The sequence below is a fragment of the Ursus arctos genome, unplaced genomic scaffold (assembly GCF_023065955.2).
Source record: "Ursus arctos isolate Adak ecotype North America unplaced genomic scaffold, UrsArc2.0 scaffold_18, whole genome shotgun sequence".
Classification (NCBI taxonomy): Eukaryota; Metazoa; Chordata; class Mammalia; order Carnivora; family Ursidae; genus Ursus; species Ursus arctos.
Genome location: NW_026622852.1, coordinates 57,524,583 through 57,543,836, shown reverse-complemented (window position 1 = coordinate 57,543,836; position 19,254 = coordinate 57,524,583). Strand labels below are relative to the sequence as shown.

The 19,254-nt window shown below is 62.4% G+C and overlaps 1 protein-coding gene across 1 annotated transcript; it reads left to right on the top strand.

Annotated features, from left to right (window-relative positions):
* The first annotated feature begins 11,654 nt into the window (after positions 1–11,654).
* On the top strand, positions 11,655–19,226 carry SLC2A6 (solute carrier family 2 member 6). Its single transcript, XM_026514285.4, has 10 exons — positions 11,655–11,864; positions 12,382–12,544; positions 13,583–13,789; positions 14,407–14,506; positions 15,047–15,258; positions 15,679–15,831; positions 16,490–16,598; positions 16,971–17,156; positions 17,351–17,496; positions 18,106–19,226. Exons 1-10 carry the CDS (start codon positions 11,773–11,775, stop codon positions 18,259–18,261), a joined length of 1,524 nt encoding a protein of 507 aa, XP_026370070.2. The 5' UTR covers positions 11,655–11,772; the 3' UTR covers positions 18,262–19,226.
* The last annotated feature ends 28 nt before the right edge of the window (positions 19,227–19,254 follow it).

The following is a 19,254-nucleotide window of genomic DNA, read 5'->3' as shown; positions in this document are numbered from 1 at the left end:
TCTGCAGAGCCCTCCTCTGCAGAGACCAGTGGCAGCCATCAGAGGCTCTGCGTCTCCAGAGGGACCTGAGCCCACACTGGCCATTCGGGCTGGACCTCAAGGCTGGGACCCCTCCTCTAAGTGCCTGTGCTTCTGGGAGGCAGCTGCAGGAGTGAGGAGGGAGCCCACTAAACCCCTGGGCACCCCAGGGCACGGAGAAGCTTCGTGACTTGCCCGAGGCCTGTGGCCACACCCGGGGTTCGAAGGCAAACCCACAGGTTCCCCTCCTCCCGTTGAAGTCTCCAGCAAGGCCTTGGGTAGGAGCTCCCGGCAGAACACCTGTGGATTCAGGGAGGGCAGAGCTCGCAGCAGCAGGGTGGGGACGCTGGGGCCATGACGACGAGTTATGAGCTCCTCCATTGGAAGACGGAACCCCCTCTAGCTGTACAAGCCCCAGCAAAGGGCCTCTCCTGGACCGGGCTGCGGACAAAACCTAGCCGCACAATGCACCTGGCAGGCCTCAGGAAGTCAACCGTTTTCCCAGACTATGCAAGCCAAGCAGGTCTTGGCCTCCGTCCTGTTACCCAGGGTCATAAGGTCCCCAAAAGGGCCCCGACACCTGTGTCCCTTGGTCAGCAGAGCTGCTGGGGAGGGGGGGTGCTTTCTGGACGATGTCATCCGGGAAACAGCTGGGCACAGCTGTCCGGAGGACACTGCCCCAGCCTCGCCTGGAACACAGGGTCAGACGCCATTCCCAGCACCGGCCCTGTGCCAGGAGGCCAGGCCAAGCCAGGGGACGGCGTGTCCCAGCCTGACAAAGCAATCCCCCACCCGGCCTCCAGCCCTGCGGGTGGGAGGATGTCTCTAGCTCCAAACCAAAGGAATGTGTGCGCTTCTTCTCTGGAGGCCTTCCCAAGCGGGGTGACTTCCCCAGAGTGTCTGAGAAGAAGGCTGAAGAGGGATTGGTAGCTTCTGGAAGCCTGCACTATGGTTCTCATCATCGTCCTCAGAAGCCACCACTGAGCCCTGAGGACTTGGTGCAGCCTGGCCCCAGCATCCTGCACGCCGGCCACTGCAGACTGAGACCCCTCCTGGTCAAGACTGCGGCTCTCCTAGCCCCCGCCCGGTAAGATGCTGGGGCCAGGTCACCATTCTCCCTCGGCCGCAAACCTGCACGTGGCATCCTGCGGCCACCCTGTCGAGCCTACGCACCTCGCAGAGGCCTGGCCTCACCTGCCCTCTGGCTTCCCTCCTGTTAGGCTGCAACCCCCACCCCCAGCACTCACTTTATGCCTCCGTGTGTGCACGTGGGAGTACATGTGTCTGCGGGCGTGTGCACACACGGCCTGTTTCCTGCACCCGCAACGCCCTCGGGCACACTCTGCTCCCTGCCTGTTAAGATCATACTCATACCCGGCCCTCCCATGGTCCCCCAAACTGCCCCTCCGTGAACCCCTCCCTCTGTTCATCACTCACTGCTGAGAGGAGCCTTGCGTCCACACACCCACCCACGCGTGCGCGTCCCCGATGGACAGAGCCCCCTCCCCACCCCGCCCCACTGACTCAGTTCCCCTGCAGATCCCCAGCCCTGCGGCCAGCCACCATCCCATCGGGGTGTGGGATGCAGAGCCGTCTGGTGTCGTAGTAATTTTTAGTTACGTTGTACCACACGGGCAACACACAGGTGACAATTCTAGTTTGCTCCAAACACCCATTTAACTTTTTCACAAATGACCCCAGTCATTCATGTGTGTCGTAGAAAAATTTGGATGTGTGGATGAATTAAAAAAAACCCTTTAAATCACCTGAAATCCGAGACCCTTTCCCCTGCAGACACCAGCACGGGGCTGCAGCTCCCAGTTCGCGCTCTGTGTAGGAACTCGTGTAATCCTCCGGCTGCCCCGAGGCCGAGGTGCTCTCAACCCAGCGTGGGAGGCAGGTGTCACACCCACGGCCAGGGACAGCTGGAAGGTGACAGGGCAGGACCCAGACCTGCAGAGCCCACGGTCTCGCCCACTGCGCCCTCCGTGTGCACGCCAACCTCCATCTCCCGCTGGACTGGTCACGCCCCAACCTCCTTGTTCCACCTCGCCATCTCTCGCACGGCCTTCCCAGGCCAGGGGCCCCGTGTTCTCCCCCGAGCCCGTCACATCCTAGACCGGCAGGTCAGCCCCAGCTGAGACTGAGTGGGCAAGAGCTCCAGGAGGGGCCCCAGGTGGGCGGGACTGCATGCCAGTCTGTGGCCGGGCCCCAGGAGCCCATCCCTGAGGCCAGGCCTCTGCTCCAGCTCGCCAGCTGCCTGAGTCAGGGATCCCAACTCCCGGCCGAGGGAAGGCCAAGTCTGCTGCAGCTCTGCTTCCCAGAGGCCGGGGGCCTGTTCCAGGTCCTCCAGCCTGCAGTTCAGGCTGGCCAACCTGCGGTGGGGGGCAGGGGGAGCATCAGGGAGTGAGGGCACTGCCCTTGACCTCACACAGAAGCTGTGTGCAGTTGTAAGCAGGTGAAACCCCCTCTGCCATCACCCCCCTCCCCCAGGATGGAGTGAATAAACCGAAGGGCGAGGTACCGAGGGAGAGTCCGAGAAAGCACCGGGTGGTCCTGGGGATGCCCAGCTGTCAGACAGCCCCCTTGCTGCTACAAGGCTGTGTGGACAGGGGCATGCCCTCTGCACCACCGAGGGGCTCCTCGGCCATCATCTGGGAGCTGCCCAGAGAGAGGTGTGGGGCTGGCTGCACCCCGATCTGGGGGTGCTTTGCATGAGCCCCACGTTTCAAGTGCAAGTGGGAGAATTTTCAAAGCTACAGCACCTCTGAGAAGACCCGCTGCCCGGCCTTTCAGGGGCCAGACCCCATGCTTGGAGCTCTGGACTCAGACACCTTACGTCTGAACTTCGAAATGAAGGAGGGAAAAGAGCCAAGGCTGGAGTGGATGGTCTGAGGAAGGGGCCTGTTTCTCAGAAACAGCAGAGGGGCCCGATGGGCACTCAACTTTTATTTTTAGTAATGAGTTGGGGAGAGGCAAGATGGTGAGGCAGGAGAGGGCATCCCTGTCCTGGAGCAAACCCTGCACACCCCGGACGCGGACAGCAGCTGGAGAGGCCCCCGGAGCTCCCAGCTGACCCACAGGGGTAGCGTGGAGCCCGGCAGCCACAGGCGGCTCCGTTGGGTCCCTGGCCGTGGGGTTGCACACGCGTGCACACCAGCCCCTGTCCTTTGGAACTTCTCACTTACAAGTCCCGTCCAACAGAGGGCACAAAATCTGTTGTCTCAGCAGAAGTCCCAGCAAAGGGGGACGTTGGGTTCAGGGTGCAGAGAAAGCCAGGAAGTGTCCTCAGACAGAGGCATTTGCTCTTGGCCCTGAAGAGCGTCGTGTCCACAGGCAAGAAGGGGGCTACAGGGCAATCTTTCGGGACCTTCCCCACGCCGGCCACATGACTGCAGCTCACTGGAGCCATCCAGGCCTGGCCTATCGGATGCATGAGGGCCATCCTCCTCCCGAGCCAGGCACCAGACCTCCATCCGGAAGGGATAGGGGCCACACTCGGGCGGGAAGGTGCCGTGCTGCTGTATTTGTGTGGCAAGCACATTTCTTCTGCCTACATTGCCTACGAGTGTCCCTACACACGCAGGCCAGGCCTGAGTGTCCAAGGCTAGACCCCATTCTCAAAGCCAGACTGCTCTCCCTCGACGCCCCACTCGGCCTCACTCTCCAGCCACACCGGCTGGCTACAGCCCCATCCAAACCCAGCACCAAGCCGCTTCCCGCCCCGGGGCCTTCAGAAGGACAGCCACACCGCCTGGCTGGCCCCGTGAGTTCCTACACACCGAGCCTGGGTTCACTGCGTGGCCGGGAGGCATGCTCGGTCCCCACTGCCGGCTGGGACTGCAGCCCTCCCCTCTGGGCCACATGGCCCAGCCACACGCCCGTCCTGCCCCTGCCTGCCAAGCCCTTTTGCCACTTTGGGCTCCCCCACGGGACCAGGAGCTCCCTCCAGCGGTGGGGCAGGTCTGGATCCCACTGCCCGGCGGGAACTAGTCACCCAGTGCACCGGAGAAGCATTTGAGGGGTGAGTGGGCGCGGGGACACAAGCCTCGCCCCCACTGCGCGACACACACTGCTGTTTCAGAAGCACCACCAAGCTTTGAATAACGCTCTAAATAAACAGCCCCGCTCGCCCCAGCCCTCCCCCAGCTCACCAGGCACCCCAAAGGTCTACCCGGGGGTGGGAGAGGCTGGCCACAGCGCGGCTCCCAAGTCCCCACTCCCCGCCCCCACTGTGCCCTCAGGTCTCCCAATGGAACATTTTTTTCATATTCTAGACCATCAGCAAAACAAGATTCAAAATTCAGTCCTTGCTTTTGGCAGGGAGTCCACGGGGCAGCCCAGGGGCCAAAGATAAACGAGAGGGACACGGGGGGGGGGGGCGGCCGGGACAGAGCCAGACCGTCGTTTACACTGCAAGCCAGGAAGAGTCCAGCTGCCCGAAAAAATGTACCGTCACCCTGAGCAAGTGAAGCAGCTGTTGTGGTGTTAGTGGCCCACAGCTGGCCAGCTGGGTCCCCGAAGACGGCGCTGGCTGAGGACCACAGGGTGTTGACCCTGCAGGGGAGGGGGCGTGAACCCCAGGGCAGCTGGCCAGGGTGGGGGACCTGGGTCTGACCCTTCCTGGTGCCAGAAGGAAGGGGAAGGAAGTCACTTCACCTGCTCGGATCAGCCCCTGTGTCCACACCCTGCCTCCTCTCCCGCAGGCCTGGCTCCGAGGCTGGTCTGACAATTGAGGGATGAAAGCAGACAGGCAGGGCAATAGGCGCCCGCCCGGGACACTGGGCGTCCAGCTCGGGGCTCCGCTGCATTTGCCCACACACCTCCCTGCACCCCCCACAACAGAAGAGGAGATGGAGGCTCGAGGAGGGGAGTGGTTTGCTGGAGTTGCAAGGAAAGGACCCGACCCCAGGTTGTCTGGCTACCGTGCCAGGACCCCAGGAGCAGAAGGGGCAGGGGTCACAGCAGGGCCCTGAGGAGGGGCTGACGGCCAGGGGAGGAGACAGCCTCACCTCGGCCTCTTCCTCTGTCCTATCATGCCCCAAGCAGAACGCACCTCATGGTGCCGGTTGGCTGAAGTCCCAAGAAGGTGACCAAGAATGTTCCCCAGGGGACGTCCAGCCAGGCCTTTGCTGTGCGCTGCTGGGCCTGGGCCTCAGGGCTGGCTGCCCCGAGTCACGAGGGAGGCTATGTGCTCTGCACACCTGTTAATGTGTCCGCCTGCCGCCTGTGTACTCCTCTGCCCCGACTCTTGGGCTGGGGAGGGAGGCTTCTACCCGTCACGGGCCCACCGCCCTGACAGGCTATTCTGTTCTCACCTCGTGGAGAGCAGGAGGAGGGCAGTGGCTGCCACAGGCCCCACGGTCCCAGGCTGTGCTTGGTGTCCGACCACTGCCCTGTTCCCTGTGCCCTGGAGCCACCCACCTCCCAACCGGGGGCCGGGCCGGGCTGGTTTGGGTTGGACCGCAAACCTCTCTCATCAGGAGGTGTGACCCTCCCTGGACACTCCTGTCTACACCTCCGGGTCAGAACTGACTCACGTGGCCAAGCTAGCTGCAAGGACAGCTGGGGGACCGGTGTCCTCAGTTAAGCACACTGCCGCGACACACAAAACCAGGCCCTTCTAGAAAGGAGCAGAAAAGCAAGGAGGTGACAGCGCTGCCCCCACCACCCCGAGGGCTGACGGCGGAAGGAGGCTCTGGCTGTGTGACTCTCCCAAGGACACATAAGCGGAGAGAGGCCTGTCTCTTCAACAACAGCCAAGGACGAACTCATCTGGCCTCTCTACGGGCCACTCAGCCTGGCCTCGCAGACTCCCGCCAGCCCGCGGCCAGGCACGCGCTCCCGTGAGGCCACGTGGGTTAAACACATGAGCACGCACGCACACGTGCACATACACACATGCCCGTATACACATCTATACTTATACACTCACACACATACACATACCCACGTTACACGAACATTCACACATGCACACTCACACTCACGCCAGCTGCCCGCCCCCGGCCACTCTTGGCCAGCCAGCTCAGGACCAGTCTGCCAGCCCCCCCACCCCGGACTTGCCCATCCCAGTCCCCAGGCCCATCCTGTCACCCTTCACAACGTCAGTCGTTTCCTGACTTGGGACATCTGGCTGCCCCGCAGGAAAAGCCCCCAGGTGGAAGGCTGATGTTTATAAAATGGGTCCCTGCATTACACAGAACGATACTTGCCTGCAGCTGCAGGTCCTTCCGTGTGAGCTGCACGCGGATGCCAGCGCGGGCCTTGGCCGGGCAGTGGAAGCCACACAGCATCGTCATGGGCACTAGTCACAAATGCCAGCAAGCAGAACCTGCCTGCCTTGGTGAAGACCCTGGGCCACTGGGCAAGGCCCACAGGGACTCCTCCCCCAGCCCTGCGCCCCAGAGGACGCTTCCCGGCTCGCTGAGACTTCCCAACACCCAGGGACTGAAAGCCACCTCTGGGGGCAGTGGGGAGGGGACCACCTGAAATCCGTGGTCATGATCTCACACTTGGAAGGAAGGAGCCAAGGATTCTACTCTGGTTCTGCACCCTCTGAGAGGGTGGGGAGGAGGGAGGTGGGGAGGAGGGGGGGGATAGAGGGAGTCTGCAGCTCCTGGCACCCCAGCCTGGACACACAGGTGAGCACTTTGACTTTGGGAAGCTGGAAGAGCAGGAGAAAGAAACCCCTTTCCTTCCCTCCTTCCCTCCCTCCCTCCCTCCCTTCCCTCCTTCCTCGCTCCCGTATGGTGAGTGGCTGGGGCCCATCCCCCAGGCCCTCACTTCCCCAAGGGAGGGACAGCCAGCTGGCTGGAGGAGGAGGAGAGCAGAGCCACCTAGAGTTCTCTGGGGGCCCGTTTCCCTCCCAGCGTCTTGGTATTTGTTCTGCGAGGACCTCCAGTCCCAACCTGAATGTCCCACACCCTCCCAACCTCAGAAATGCATGTCTTCCTTTATCAGGCTCTAAGACAGGACCCCCGTGGGGCAGGATACCCGGGACCCTGGGCTTGACCATCACCAGCCCCCCTCCACCCCACCTGTCCCCTCCACCCGCTTCCTGATGATTTTTTTTTGGTAAAATTATAGATGCAGAAATGAAGGGAACAAAGATAAACAGCAAACGGTAAAAGAAGTTCTAAGTAACAAGACTTGTGCTTATCCGCAATCTCAAATGTTTCCACTTTAAAAAATAAAACGCCTTCCCCTCCTTTGCCGGGAGCAGCGGGGGGGGGGGGGGGGGGGCGGGAGGCGGGACGGGGGGGGGCGGGGAGCGGGTGGGGGGGGCGGCTCTCACGGCAGATGATGCCATTCTTACTTCAGCCACCAGGTGGCGGCCAAGACCAGTACATCCCGGCTCCTGCGGCCTCCGCCTCCGGGGAGGGGGGCTTCCTCCAACGGTCCGCAGTCGAGGAAGGGGGGCAGGCGAAAGGGAGAGTGTCCGCTACAGAGGTGACCACAGAGCGCCCAGCCACTGGCTGGCCTCACAATGCACAGATCGGTATTGCCACGCTCACTTGATGCCTCAGGAAGCCAAGGCCCAGAATAGAGGACGTCATCCACTGTCCCAGGATGGTCATGCAGAGATGGGGACCCCCACCCTGCAGCAACCTGCCTGAGGTGGACTTGAGCCCCGCCAGCCGCAGGACCTCCCGCTGCCGCAGGACCTCCCGCTGCCACAGGCTCCGAGCCCGCCACCCGCGGCCATCTGGAGGCGTGAGGCTCCGCAGTGCTACCGACCAGGCAGCAGAGGCCAGGGCTTGTCTGGGTTCCTGCCCTCCAGCTGGGGGGGGGGGGGGCTTCGGGACTTCCTGGGGTCCCCTGGGGGCTGCCACAGACAAAGGCCACAGGGTTTGGCCTAGGGTGTGGCTGGGAGGTGCAGCAGCCTCCCCGCACTCTGACCCTCCACCTTCCCCCTCTAGCCCCCTATCCCCCACCCCTGTCCCTGGCTCTACTCCTGTTATGCTGCTCCTGACCCATGCCAGGCCCAGCCAAGGGATACCCCATCCTCTCCCTGGGAAGCCACGTTAGCAGGAGCCTCGAAGGGGCCTGTCCCACACCAGCCAGGCCAAGAGCAGGAGGAACAGCAGGACCAGGGCTGCAGCAAGGGTCACAGAGGGTACCAGGTCTGAGTCCTCGGGACCAGGGATGGCATCACCAAGAGCGTGCCGGAGGGTGGCAGGGGCGTCGGACAGCTGGGTGTCAGAGACCTTCTCCACTGCGGGCTCTGGCCGGCCCATCTGTGGGAAGGAGGAGAGGAGGGAAGGGTTCCCCTCTCTGTGGGTCCCTCCCATCCCTCTCCCTTAGGAGGCCCTCTAGACACAGCAGGAGCCAGGGTCAGGAGGTGCCCCAGAGGTGACCCCGGCCAGTGACTCCCCGAGACTCTGTGTTCTCCTCTGTAACCCTGGGATGCAGAAGCCACCAGGAAGGATAGGGACCAGATGAGACAGCAGGGCCTGGGTCTTGGCATCTCCTCTCACGCCCTTACCTTCCCTCTTGAGATGATTGGGGCTGGAAAGTCAGGTTCAGCACCACAGCGGCCCTCTGAGACCTTTGTCCTTGTGCCAGGGGGTCTGGAATGCAGCTCAGCCTGTTTCTTGGGCACTTGGAAGTCGGAAGCCGGCAGACTGGTCTGGAGGGACCTTTGTCAAATTGCAGGAGCTCCATCAAGGCCTGCCAGCCGCCCTGTGCCCACCAGTGGCCCGGAAGGGGGGCACCAGCCTACATCCATCCTATAGTTCAGAGAAGGCAGGGTTCTCGAGAAGTCCCAGAGGTTGGGAGAGGTGGTCCCGGCAGCCTGAGACCCAGTCCCCAGGCTCCTCCTCTGTACGGGACAGACTGTGCACCAGGTCCTCTGCTAAGCTCCAATGCCCTAAGCCAGAAATGGAGACTGTGCAGGAACCCAGGAGTCGGGGGTGGTCTCTGCCCAGCCCCTCCCCAACCCTGGCAGCTCTGCGGGAATTTACCTTCTGGCCAGGGTGGTAGCTCCCACGCCCGAGCTGCCACTTCCCGGTTCCGGTGCAGGCCCAGACCAGGGGCAGCTTGCGTGGATCAACTAGGGGCCCTTCCTCTAAAGAACCCACCCTCCCTGGGGCCTCCCTCGGGGAGGGATTGGAGCTGGGGGGCGGGGAAACGAGGGACCCAGCCCCTGCTGTGGGTGTGTCCAGGCTGGAGAGGGAAAGCAGATCCAGGTGCCCCTACTCCCAGACCAGTGCTTTCCGCTGCTTCTGAGCGGAGACTTCCCTGATGGGGGCTGGGAGAAGCTCAGGGAGAAGGGAGAGCTCTGCATTCAAGTCCACCAGGGGCCTCGTGGCAAGGCTGTGTGCATATGCCGGGCCAGGCACTGGATGGGCAGGGAAGAGGAGAGGCCCACCCCGCTCCAGAGGCCAGGTCCCCAAGAAGCCCATCTGGGGCTGACCCAGGTGGCAGGAGAGAAGGCCCAAGCCGCCCAATTGGGGGGGCAGTGGGGCGGTGGTTAAAAGAGGCCTGAGGACTGGGGAAACATTCTTGCTAAAGAAAATCGTCCTTTAAGGACAAAGGTGGTCACTGAATCACTAATTTTAAAAGCACACATGTGTGAGATAGCCTTAGTGCCCACGAAGGAGATCCCTGAGCAAACCACATTACATCTCAATCGTTCAAACATGGTCACGTGGATTTCTCTGAGTTAGCAACAGGAGTCACCATTTACTGGCTCTGCCTGGACCCAAAGCCCAGGTCCTGTACAGCAGGAAAATGCTGAGAATATGCTGTAAGCAGCCACACAATGGTGCACACACAATGGGAGGGTATGGGGGGCACCTGGGGGGCTCAGTCGTTAAGCGTCTGCCTTCGGTTCAGGGCGTGATCCCAGGGTTCTGGGATCAAGCCCCGCATCGGGCTCCCTGCGCATCGGTCTCCCTGCTAGGAGCCTGCTTCTTCCTCTCGCACTCCCCCTGCTTGTGTTCCCCCTCTCGCTGGCTGTCTCTCTCTCTGTCAAATAAATAAATAAAATCTTTAAAAAAAAAAAAAACAATGGGAGGGTATGGGGATGGACCTCGGAGTGCAGCAGGGTGATGGGTGCAGCTCTCCCCAGCCTTCCTTCTCCATTGATCTACTAGTTGTATTTTGATTGTAAAAGAGAATTATAGGATACATTTTAAAAACAACTTACGGGGGGCATCTGGGTACCTCAGTCACGTGGGGCGACCCACTCTTGATTTTGGCTCAGGTCTGATCTCAGGGTTGTGGGATCGAGTCCTGTACTCAGCAGGGCGTCTGCTTGAGAGTCTCCCTCTGCCTCTGCCCCTCACCTTGCTCTTGCACGCGCTCCCTCCCTTTCTCTCTCTCAAATAAATAAAGTCTTTTTCTAATTAAAAATTTTAAAAAAAGGGGCTCCTGGGTGGCACAGCGGTTAAGCGTCTGCCTTCAGCTCAGGGCGTGATCCCGGCGTTATGGGATCGAGCCCCACATCAGGCTCCTCCGCTATGAGCCTGCTTCTTCCTCTCCCACTCCCCCTGCTTGTGTTCCCTCTCTCGCTGGCTGTCTCTATCTCTGTCGAATAAATAAATAAAATCTTTTAAAAAAATTTACTGTTTTAATAGCTAAAATTTGAAAATCACCCGACTGCTCAACAACAAAGGATCAGTTAAAAAAAAAAAATGCACGCAGCAGAAGAGGGTGTGAGCCAGCCCCTCTTTGGAAAAGTCCACAGGGAGAGTGGGCACGAGTGACCGTGTTACTGTTTGAGGGCGGGCGTGGGCCTCCAGGGAATATTCAGTTTCTGCTTTTCTTATTTTTTTATTTTATCTTATTACCTGGATGGTTCTCAACAAGCACAACTTATTTCTTCAAACAGGACCAGAAATGGGGAAAATACCAATCTCTGCCACTGGGACCACGGCCCCCTCCTCCCTGGGCCTTCACCCCACGCCCTCTCTAGCTATCCGGGATGCGGGATGCTGTCATGGACACTTCAGCCTGATTCTAGCTCACCCCTAGAGGGGAGGGAGCAGAGCCGGCGATGAAGCAGGGAGGGAGTCCAGGAAGGCAGACGCAAGGCCTTCCTTTGCAGGGAGACACGCGCTCTCCGTGTGACCTTGGGGAGTCGCGGAGCCTCTCTGGGCTTGTTTCCTCCAGCCTATAGGAGCTGGGCCTGGGGTGTTGGTATCCCGCTCGGACCCGGACGGACACACGGACGAATCCGCAGCGGCTCTGCGTCCGTCGCGCCTCTGCTCTCGGGTCGGGGTTCCCATCTGAAGGGCCAGCCCCCAGGGGCCTCCAGGGGCGCACGAAGTGCGGGTCACGCCCATTTAAAACCTGGCCCCGCCCCGGGGTCCGCGCTTCAGGAAAGCCCCGCCGAGCACGCACCCCGCCCCGGGCCGACGCCCCAGGAAAGCCGGGACGAGCCCGAGGGGCGCCGCCCGCGCCCGGGGAAAGCCCGCCCGCGCTCCGCCCCCGGGCCCACGCCCCAGGAAAGCCCCGACAGAGCCCGCACCCCAGCCCGCGCCCCGGGAGAGCCCGGCCGAGCCCCGCACGCCGCCCGCACCCCGCCCCGGCGCCGCTCCCGCATCCGAGCATCCGCACCGCTCGCGGCGGCCCCATTGGCCGGCGCCGGCTCCCAGGGCCGCCTCGCAGCCAATCGCGGCCGAGGGGCGGAGCCCAGTCTGCGCCGGATGCTCGGAGCCGCCGCTGCCCCGAGCGTCTCCCGGCCGGAGCTGCCCCCCAGCACCCGGCCCCTCGGCGGCCGCGCGGACGCTGCGAGCAGGGGCGGCCATGCAGGAGCCGCTGCTGGGAGCCGAGGGCCCGGACTATGACACCTTCCCCGAGAAGTCGTCCCCGTCGCCGGGGGAGAGGACGCGCGTCGGGTGAGAGTCGCGGGGCATGGGGGCTGCGGGTGGGGGCCGGCTTCCGCCTTGGGCCTTCTCTGACCTTCCGTGAGTGTCCAGCAAAGGTCCGTCTGGTCCCCTCCTGCCCCAGACACCCTAGTCCTATTTAAGGAGCTGTTCGCCCCCCTGTAGCAGGCCCAGCCCCCAGCTGGCTCAGAGAGGGTGAGGGAGGCCCAGAGAGGGCAAGGGGCTTGCTTGCCTAAGGTCACACAGCAAGCTTCAGTGGCAAAGCCGGCAGCAGAAACCAAGCCTCCCCTTCTAGAGAGAAGTGCTCCTTCACCCGTGTCTCAGCCACGGGGTGGGCTTTGGGGACGGCCCTGGGAATTCTCCAAGTGAGATGACACTCCAGCCCTGGGAGCCCTAGGCCCAGCCCAACCCAACGCTGCCCTCCGAGGCTGAGCTGGCAGCCACTGGGCTCAGGACCGGCAGCCTTTCAGCTGCTGGGGGAGGAGGAACTCCAAGACCTCATCACTCTGCCTGCTGCTCCCACCACCAGGGCCCCACAGAACAAGAGGGTGTTCCTGGCCACCTTTGCCGCTGTGCTGGGCAATTTCAGCTTCGGGTATGCCCTGGTCTACACGTCCCCTGTCATCCCGGCCCTGGAGCACTCCTTGGACCCGGACCTGAGTCTGACCAAAACCCAGGCATCCTGGTTTGGGGTAAGAGCCATGCTCTGAGCTGGAGACAAGCAGGCCAGGGTGAGCAGGGACCCACTAAGCTAGAACCGCCCCCCCCCCCCCCCGTAGGGCCGTGGCCTTCCCCCTCCCCCATCCTTGCCTGTCTGTAGGAGGGGCAGTGGGTGAGTGAGGCCAGATGATTGCTCTGAAATAGAAGGAGGAAGTGATAACTAAGAAGGCGTGGGAAGGAGCCAGTGGAGAGGTGGCCCTCCAGGTCTTCCCCCTGCCCCAGGCCCCCCCCCACACCCACGGCCGGGCTGCCACAGCAGAGCGGGCACCTCCCTGGATGATGCGGGGCACGGGCAGCAGATGCCAACGGGAAGAGGCACTGGCTGGGGCCAAGGAGGGCCCCAGGACAGAGTGTGGGCACGTGGGAAGGAAGAACGGGGCCCCTGAGGATCCCAGGATGGTAGGATGACCATCTCAGTAGCCTCCAATCTGCAATTACAACAGAGCAGCTAAGATGATACCCAGTGTGTACTGAGCACTCGGTATGTGCCAGGGGCATGCTGCTGGGCGCTGTACCCGAGAGCCAGTTGACTCCAGGGCCAACCGTATGAGGTGGGTACTCCTGCTGACTGCATAAAAAAGCTAAAGAAACTGAGGCTTAGACAGGCTAAGCAATGCACCCAAGTCACCGACTGGATCCTACTGATTACACTCTACAGGGAACCCAAGAACCCCCAAATCTAAAAATGCCAGGGGCTTCAGGCCACCCAATTCTCCCATCTGCCATAATAGTATTAGACATTTAAACGCTCGGCTAAGCTGAACCACTATGGACAGGTGGCCCCACATACTCCCCAGAGCAGGACTCTCCATGGTGGCATCTCTCCAGTGGTTGTGCTCATGATGCTTGCACACTTCTGGAGACAGGAGGCTCACTACCAGTCAGGGATCTGGATCCTGCAGGCAGGGATCTCATGATCAGCCTGGAAAAGCAGCTGCCCGTAGGTTCTGATGGGGGAGGATAGGAGTGTTGGGTGCCCACACATGTCTGCCTTGCACCCCTTTCTACAGTCTGTATTCACCTTGGGCTCAGCGGCTGGGGGCCTCAGTGCCATGGTCCTCAACGACCTTTTGGGCCGGAAGCTCAGCATCATGTTCTCAGCAGTACCATCGGCAGCCGGCTACGCGCTCATGGCAGGTGCCCACGGCTTCTGGATGCTGCTGCTGGGGAGGACGCTGACAGGCTTCGCCGGGGGGCTCACGGCTGCCTGCATTCCGGTGAGGCCAGGACTGCCCACGCCTGTCCCCTCCCTGCCTCAGCACTGTGCTGACCGCTGTGTAGCTAAAGTCTCCTGCCCCACCCCACCCCGCCCCAAGCCCCCGGGTCAATGGGGATATGTTTGCCGGAGCCTCGGCTTACCTGCCGCAGGGCAGCTAATCTGTCCCCACATCCCCAGCCAACCCCACTCCGGACTCCTTGAAGTTCCTACCCATTTCCCGACAGTCAGGCACATTGCTCAACTGAAGAAAATCTGCGTTGAGCAATGGGGGAAGGGGAAGTCTCTCCCCTCCCTAGGACTCTTCCCACATCTGCACACACACCCTGTCAGGGGCCAGGGCAAGGCCAGCAGGGGGCCAGGGATACCGGGAGGAGCAGAGTTGGGGTGCCCGTGGGCCTCCCACATCCCCACCTCAGGCTACCCATTTCAGAGGTGAAGCGCTTCCACCCCCTTGACAGTTAGGGAGATGGACTGAGTCACAATCAGGACAAGAACCTCACCAGAAGCCCCCACTGTTCGCTTCCCAAAGTTCACCGGGGCCACCTCTCCCATCTCAGCCAGGCCCAGGAGCCTAAATGTCACCGAAGGCCCCGGGTGGGCTGATCGGTCTTGCAGGTGTACGTGTCTGAGATTGCTACGCCAGGTGTTCGTGGGGCCCTGGGGGCCACGCCCCAGCTCATGGCAGTGTTCGGATCTCTGTCCCTCTACGCCCTTGGCAAGTATCATTCAAATGAGCGCTGAGCACCTTCTGTGTGCAGGGGGGTAGTGACAGGGTACCTCTGAGCAGACAAGGGTGGAAAGGCAGTGAACACACCCCAAAACAAACCCTGAGCTGGGAGACCAGAAACGTGCTTGTCCGTCACCATGTACCTCCAGGCAATGCCTTGCCTCTCTCAGGTCACGTGGGAAGTCCATATAGTAAAGAGATCAGAGTCTATCTGGTTGAGATAGGGTGGGGTTTGGGGTAGAAGCCTGGGGCCTTTCCTGCTCAGGCTACCCCTCTACCACCCTGCCATGGCCCTTGAGACCCTCCAAGGACCTCCTTCTATGTGCTGGGCCCTGTGCTAGGCACCAAGCAATCCCTGGGCTCCCTCCTGGTCTAGATCACAGAGGCCTGCGGCAACCAGGGTATGCTTCCTGTGGGAGGTGTCCCTGGGACTAGCCCTTGAGGACAGATGAGGTTGCTCGGAGGCCTCGACAGGAAAGGACTCTGTCCAGCCTGGACCCCCGCTCCTCACCCTGTCCTCGCCCCCAGGCCTGCTGCTGCCGTGGCGTTGGCTGGCCGTGGCCGGGGAAGGGCCCGTGCTCGTCATGATCCTGCTGCTCAGCTTCATGCCCAACTCCCCTCGCTTCCTGCTCTCACGGGGCAGGGACGCGGAGGCACTGCGGGCCCTGGCCTGGCTCCGAGGGGCCGACACCGACATCCGCTGGGAGTTCGAGCAGATCCAGGACAACGTCCGCAGACAGGTGTGGGAGCGTGGGCGCACAGCTCCGTGTGGCTGCAGCCAGCCACTAGGCCTCTCTGAGCCTGGGTTGCTTTTCCCGGGGGGACCGGGGGTAAGAGCAGCTCCCGCCTCCGAGAACCGGGGGGAGGGGAACAGTTGCCGTGCCTGACCCGGAGCATGTGCTCCGTGCTGCCGATGCCTGGGCATGCGGAGATCCTGACAAGCAAAAAATCTGCCTTATCCCACCCGCTCATCCAAGATCCCGGGGTTGGGGCATGGGCGGGGGGCAGGGCCTGCCGGTGGCCTGAATTGCCTGCGGGCCCAGGGTCTTTCCTGGGGGAAGGAAGGAAGGAGTCTCCTACCCAGCCCCATGGAGCCAGGGCAGGGTGGTGCCTGCTGGAGGGGCCGGCACAGCCCCCCAGCGGCAGCTTCCTGTTTCTAGAGCACCCGCATGTCGTGGGCCGAGGCCCGGAACCCCCACACGTACCGACCCATCCTCATCGCCTTGGTGATGCGCTTCCTGCAGCAGCTGATGGGCATCACGCCCGTCCTTGTCTACCTGCAGCCCATCTTCGAAAGCACTGCCGTCCTGCTGGTGAGGCCCGGCCCCACGCCACCCAGCTCTGCCCCCAGCATCCATGAGGCCGTCCCTCACTGAGCACCTGCCCCGCGCCACGTGTCAGGGCTGCGTGCGCCGTGGGGAGCCTGCCAGGGTCTCCTCGCTGGTTTTGTGCCATGCCCCGATCTCAGAATAATGTTTTTAAGTAAACTTACATGTTTTAAAATATCCAGGATTCCAAAGGAACCCATTGTCTAGAAGTGCAGAGTCCTTGGGGGTCACGGACCCTGGGTTCAGAGCCACTCACTGAGGGAAGTCACTTCCCTCCAAAGCTCAGCTTCCGCCCCTGTTGAAGGGCGATAACAGGGCGTGCCTGCGTTGGCGGGTCCTGGGCTTAGACGGAGAGGAGATGGAAAGATTAGTGACAGTGCAGTTCCACAAGTCATTGTGGTGCCCGGATTCGATGCTGGCCCTGGGCGCCGCGGTGGGCACAGCAGCCGTGCCCTGCCCCAGGGGTCCGCAGGCTAGGCCGGGTGACCCAAGGGCCACCACGGTGCATGCTCCGCAGCTCAGCGCTCCAGAGGAGCCGTGGCCACTGGCCTGGGACCCCAGCACCCTGCAGCCCCTTCTTGGGGCACGGGTGGGACGGGCAGCAGGCTGGAGTCCCTCAGCCTCGGTGGCTTCCTCCCTGCAGCCCCCGAAGGACGATGCGGCCATTGTGGGGGCCGTGAGGCTCTTCTCGGTGCTGATCGCCGCCCTCACCATGGACCTGGCCGGACGCAAGGTTCTGCTGTTCATCTCAGGTGAGCACCGGCCCGCCCCCCCCTCGGCTGTAGGTCGTGCGCCAGCTGAGCAGTGGGCACTGTGGCTGGGAGCTCTGGGGTGGGGGTGCGGGGCTGTCATGCCTGCTCTGGGGGCCTGCCCCCCCCCCGGCGCCCAGCACAGGGCCTGGCACACACCAGCCGCTCCAGGAAAGGCCGCCGGGCGCACAGTGTGGCCGCAGCTCATGCACAGGTGGGTGGAGCTTGCTGCCCCACAGGCGGCGTCTGGTCATGGGTACGGCGGCCTGGATGAGAACTGGCCCGTGCAGGGCGCAGGGCGCTGAGGGGCTCTGCAGAGGAAGCACCCGGCGCAGAGGGTTCTGGCCCCACCGAGGGCCACCTGTCTGTCCACAGCCACCATCATGTTTGCTGCCAACCTGACGCTGGGGCTGTATGTCCACTTCGGTCCGAAGCCTCTGACGCCCAACAGCACCGTGGGCCTTGAGAGCGTGCCCTTGGGGGGCACAGGGCAACCCCTGGCCACCCCCTCCAGCTATCTCACCCTGGTGCCCCTGGTGGCCACCATGCTCTTCATCATGGGTAGGTTCGCGGGGACTCCACGGGGACAAGGGCTCGGAGAGGCTGATGGCCAGCCAGAGGGGGGCTGGCTTGTGCTCAGTTGTGAGGGGCCCACTAGGGCATGGGCGCCGCTGGCCCGGGGGGGTCAGGGGGATGGGGAGGGGTCTCGGCAGCTCAGTGGAGGCAGAAGAGGCCCCTCGTCCCCTTGTCGGCAGGCTACGCCATGGGCTGGGGGCCCATCACCTGGCTCCTCATGTCAGAGATCCTGCCCCTGCAAGCCCGCGGGGTGGCCTCGGGGCTCTGCGTTCTCGTCAGCTGGCTCACAGCCTTTGCTCTCACCAAGTCCTTCCTGCTGGTGGTGGTGAGTAACGTGGGTGGGTCTTCTCGGTCAAGTTCCTCTGAGTGTCACACAGGTCCTCCCGGGCCAGGACGAGTGAGCCCAGAGGGCCTTCTGTCTGGGCAGCAGTCTGGGTCTCTCGGCAGGGTCCCTGCTGGCCAGCCCACATGAGGCACTGTGCGCCCTTCTCCCCACTCCTGGTTCAAACCCCCGGCAGGCCCTGAAGCCAACCAGAATTTCGTTCCCAGCTCCCCGGAAGGACAATCTGGGGAAGCCGGGGCCAGGGTCGACCCCGGTGTAGCCGGTGGGTCAGGGCAGGGTTCAGAGCACATGGAGCGCGCACAGCCCCCGCAGAGGCGAGGATGAGCTTGGGGCAGGGCAAGAGGCCATGTGTGGTGATCAGGCGAGGGGGACAGGCCTCCTGCAGGTGGGAGAGAGGTGGGTGCCTAAGCCAAGGCTAAGGCCAGAGCTCCGGGCCAAGCTAAAGCATTTGCGTTTCATGCGGGAGGCAGTGAGGAGCCCAGGGAGGTGCCTGAGCAGGGGAATAAAGGGAAGGCCCCTCAAGGCTGGCTAACACGAGAAGGGCCCCAGGAACCCCAGCTGTGTGACCAGGCATCCCCTCCGTATCTGCAGAACGCCTTCGGCCTCCACGTGCCTTTCTTCTTCTTTGCTGCCATCTGCTTGGCCAGCCTGGTGTTCACCAGCTGCTGCGTGCCTGAGACCAAGGGCCGGTCGCTGGAGCAGATTGAGTCCTTCTTCCGCACCGGGAGGAGGTCCTTCCTGCACTAGATCAGGGTCCCCGCCCAGGGGGGCCAAACCACTGGGCGCAGGGCCTCTGCACTGGCCACGAGCCCGCACGCCAAGCCCAGGAGGCAGCAGCCATCTGCCTTCGGACGGGGCACAGGAGGACCAGACAGAAGCACGGCAGGCCCCCCATGGTGCACGTTCTGGCTCTGGGCAGGCAGCACCCTGTCCAGCCTGCACCCCAGACCAGGCAGCCTGCCGCGTTGCATGCTCGTCGGCCAAGACCCGCTGGCAAGAGAAGGCAGCCGTGGGCCACAGGGGAGCCCACGGCCCAGGGGCTAGGATAAGGCCCTGCTGGGTGACCTGGGGCCTGGTTCTTTATTCAAGCATGGAGGATGCCCCCACGGAGGGCTGGAATGAGGACAGAAATGGTGGATGGCTCCACACAGCGACATCATCGTGCCGTTTTGTTCTGATCCGCTTAATCACCATGGAGCGACTTAACTACGGGGAGGAAGACAGAGCTGTACTTCTAAAAGCTTGTGCGTGCTACAGGGAACATTCTCGACTCCCACAGGCCAAGGCCCAAGACCTAGCACAGATGCCTCCTCCTGCACCCACCCGACTTCTGGAAATGGGGCTCAAGTGCTCCTGTCTGCAAACCATAGTCACCCTGTTTGTAAAATTAAATCAGGCTCTCAGCCTTGGAATGGCAGGATGGGGTCCACTGCAGATGGGGGGGGACACCCAGCACCCAGGTTTGGCTAGACCCAAACTCTCAGCCAAGGTCACCAGGGCCTGCTGCCCCAGGCAAGGCCCCCTTTGTGGCCACCCCTGACCTGTCCAAAGTGAGGCAGCCTGCGAGGGAGAGCCTGGCTGCAGGATGGCCTCTAGCCCCTCCCAGCCGTGTGACCTTGGTAAGCCACGTTCCTTGTCTGAGATGCTGTGAGCAGGACTGGGACAGGGCCAGCCACACAGAAGGTCCTCAATAAAACGGCGTTACTCCCAGGGCCAGTGGTCCCAGCCTGCTTGCTTATG

What these genes read in the sequence shown, in the direction of transcription:
- SLC2A6 (XM_026514285.4), top strand. Translation starts at nt 11,773, where the DNA reads ATGCAGGAGCCGCTGCTGGGAGCCGAGGGCCCGGACTATGACACCTTC. An exon ending in GGGGAGAGGACGCGCGTCGG is followed by an intron (nt 11,865 to 12,381) that starts GTGAGAGTCGCG and finishes TCCCACCACCAG; the next exon opens with GGCCCCACAGAACAAGAGGG. An exon ending in AGGACAACGTCCGCAGACAG is followed by an intron (nt 15,259 to 15,678) that starts GTGTGGGAGCGT and finishes TCCTGTTTCTAG; the next exon opens with AGCACCCGCATGTCGTGGGC.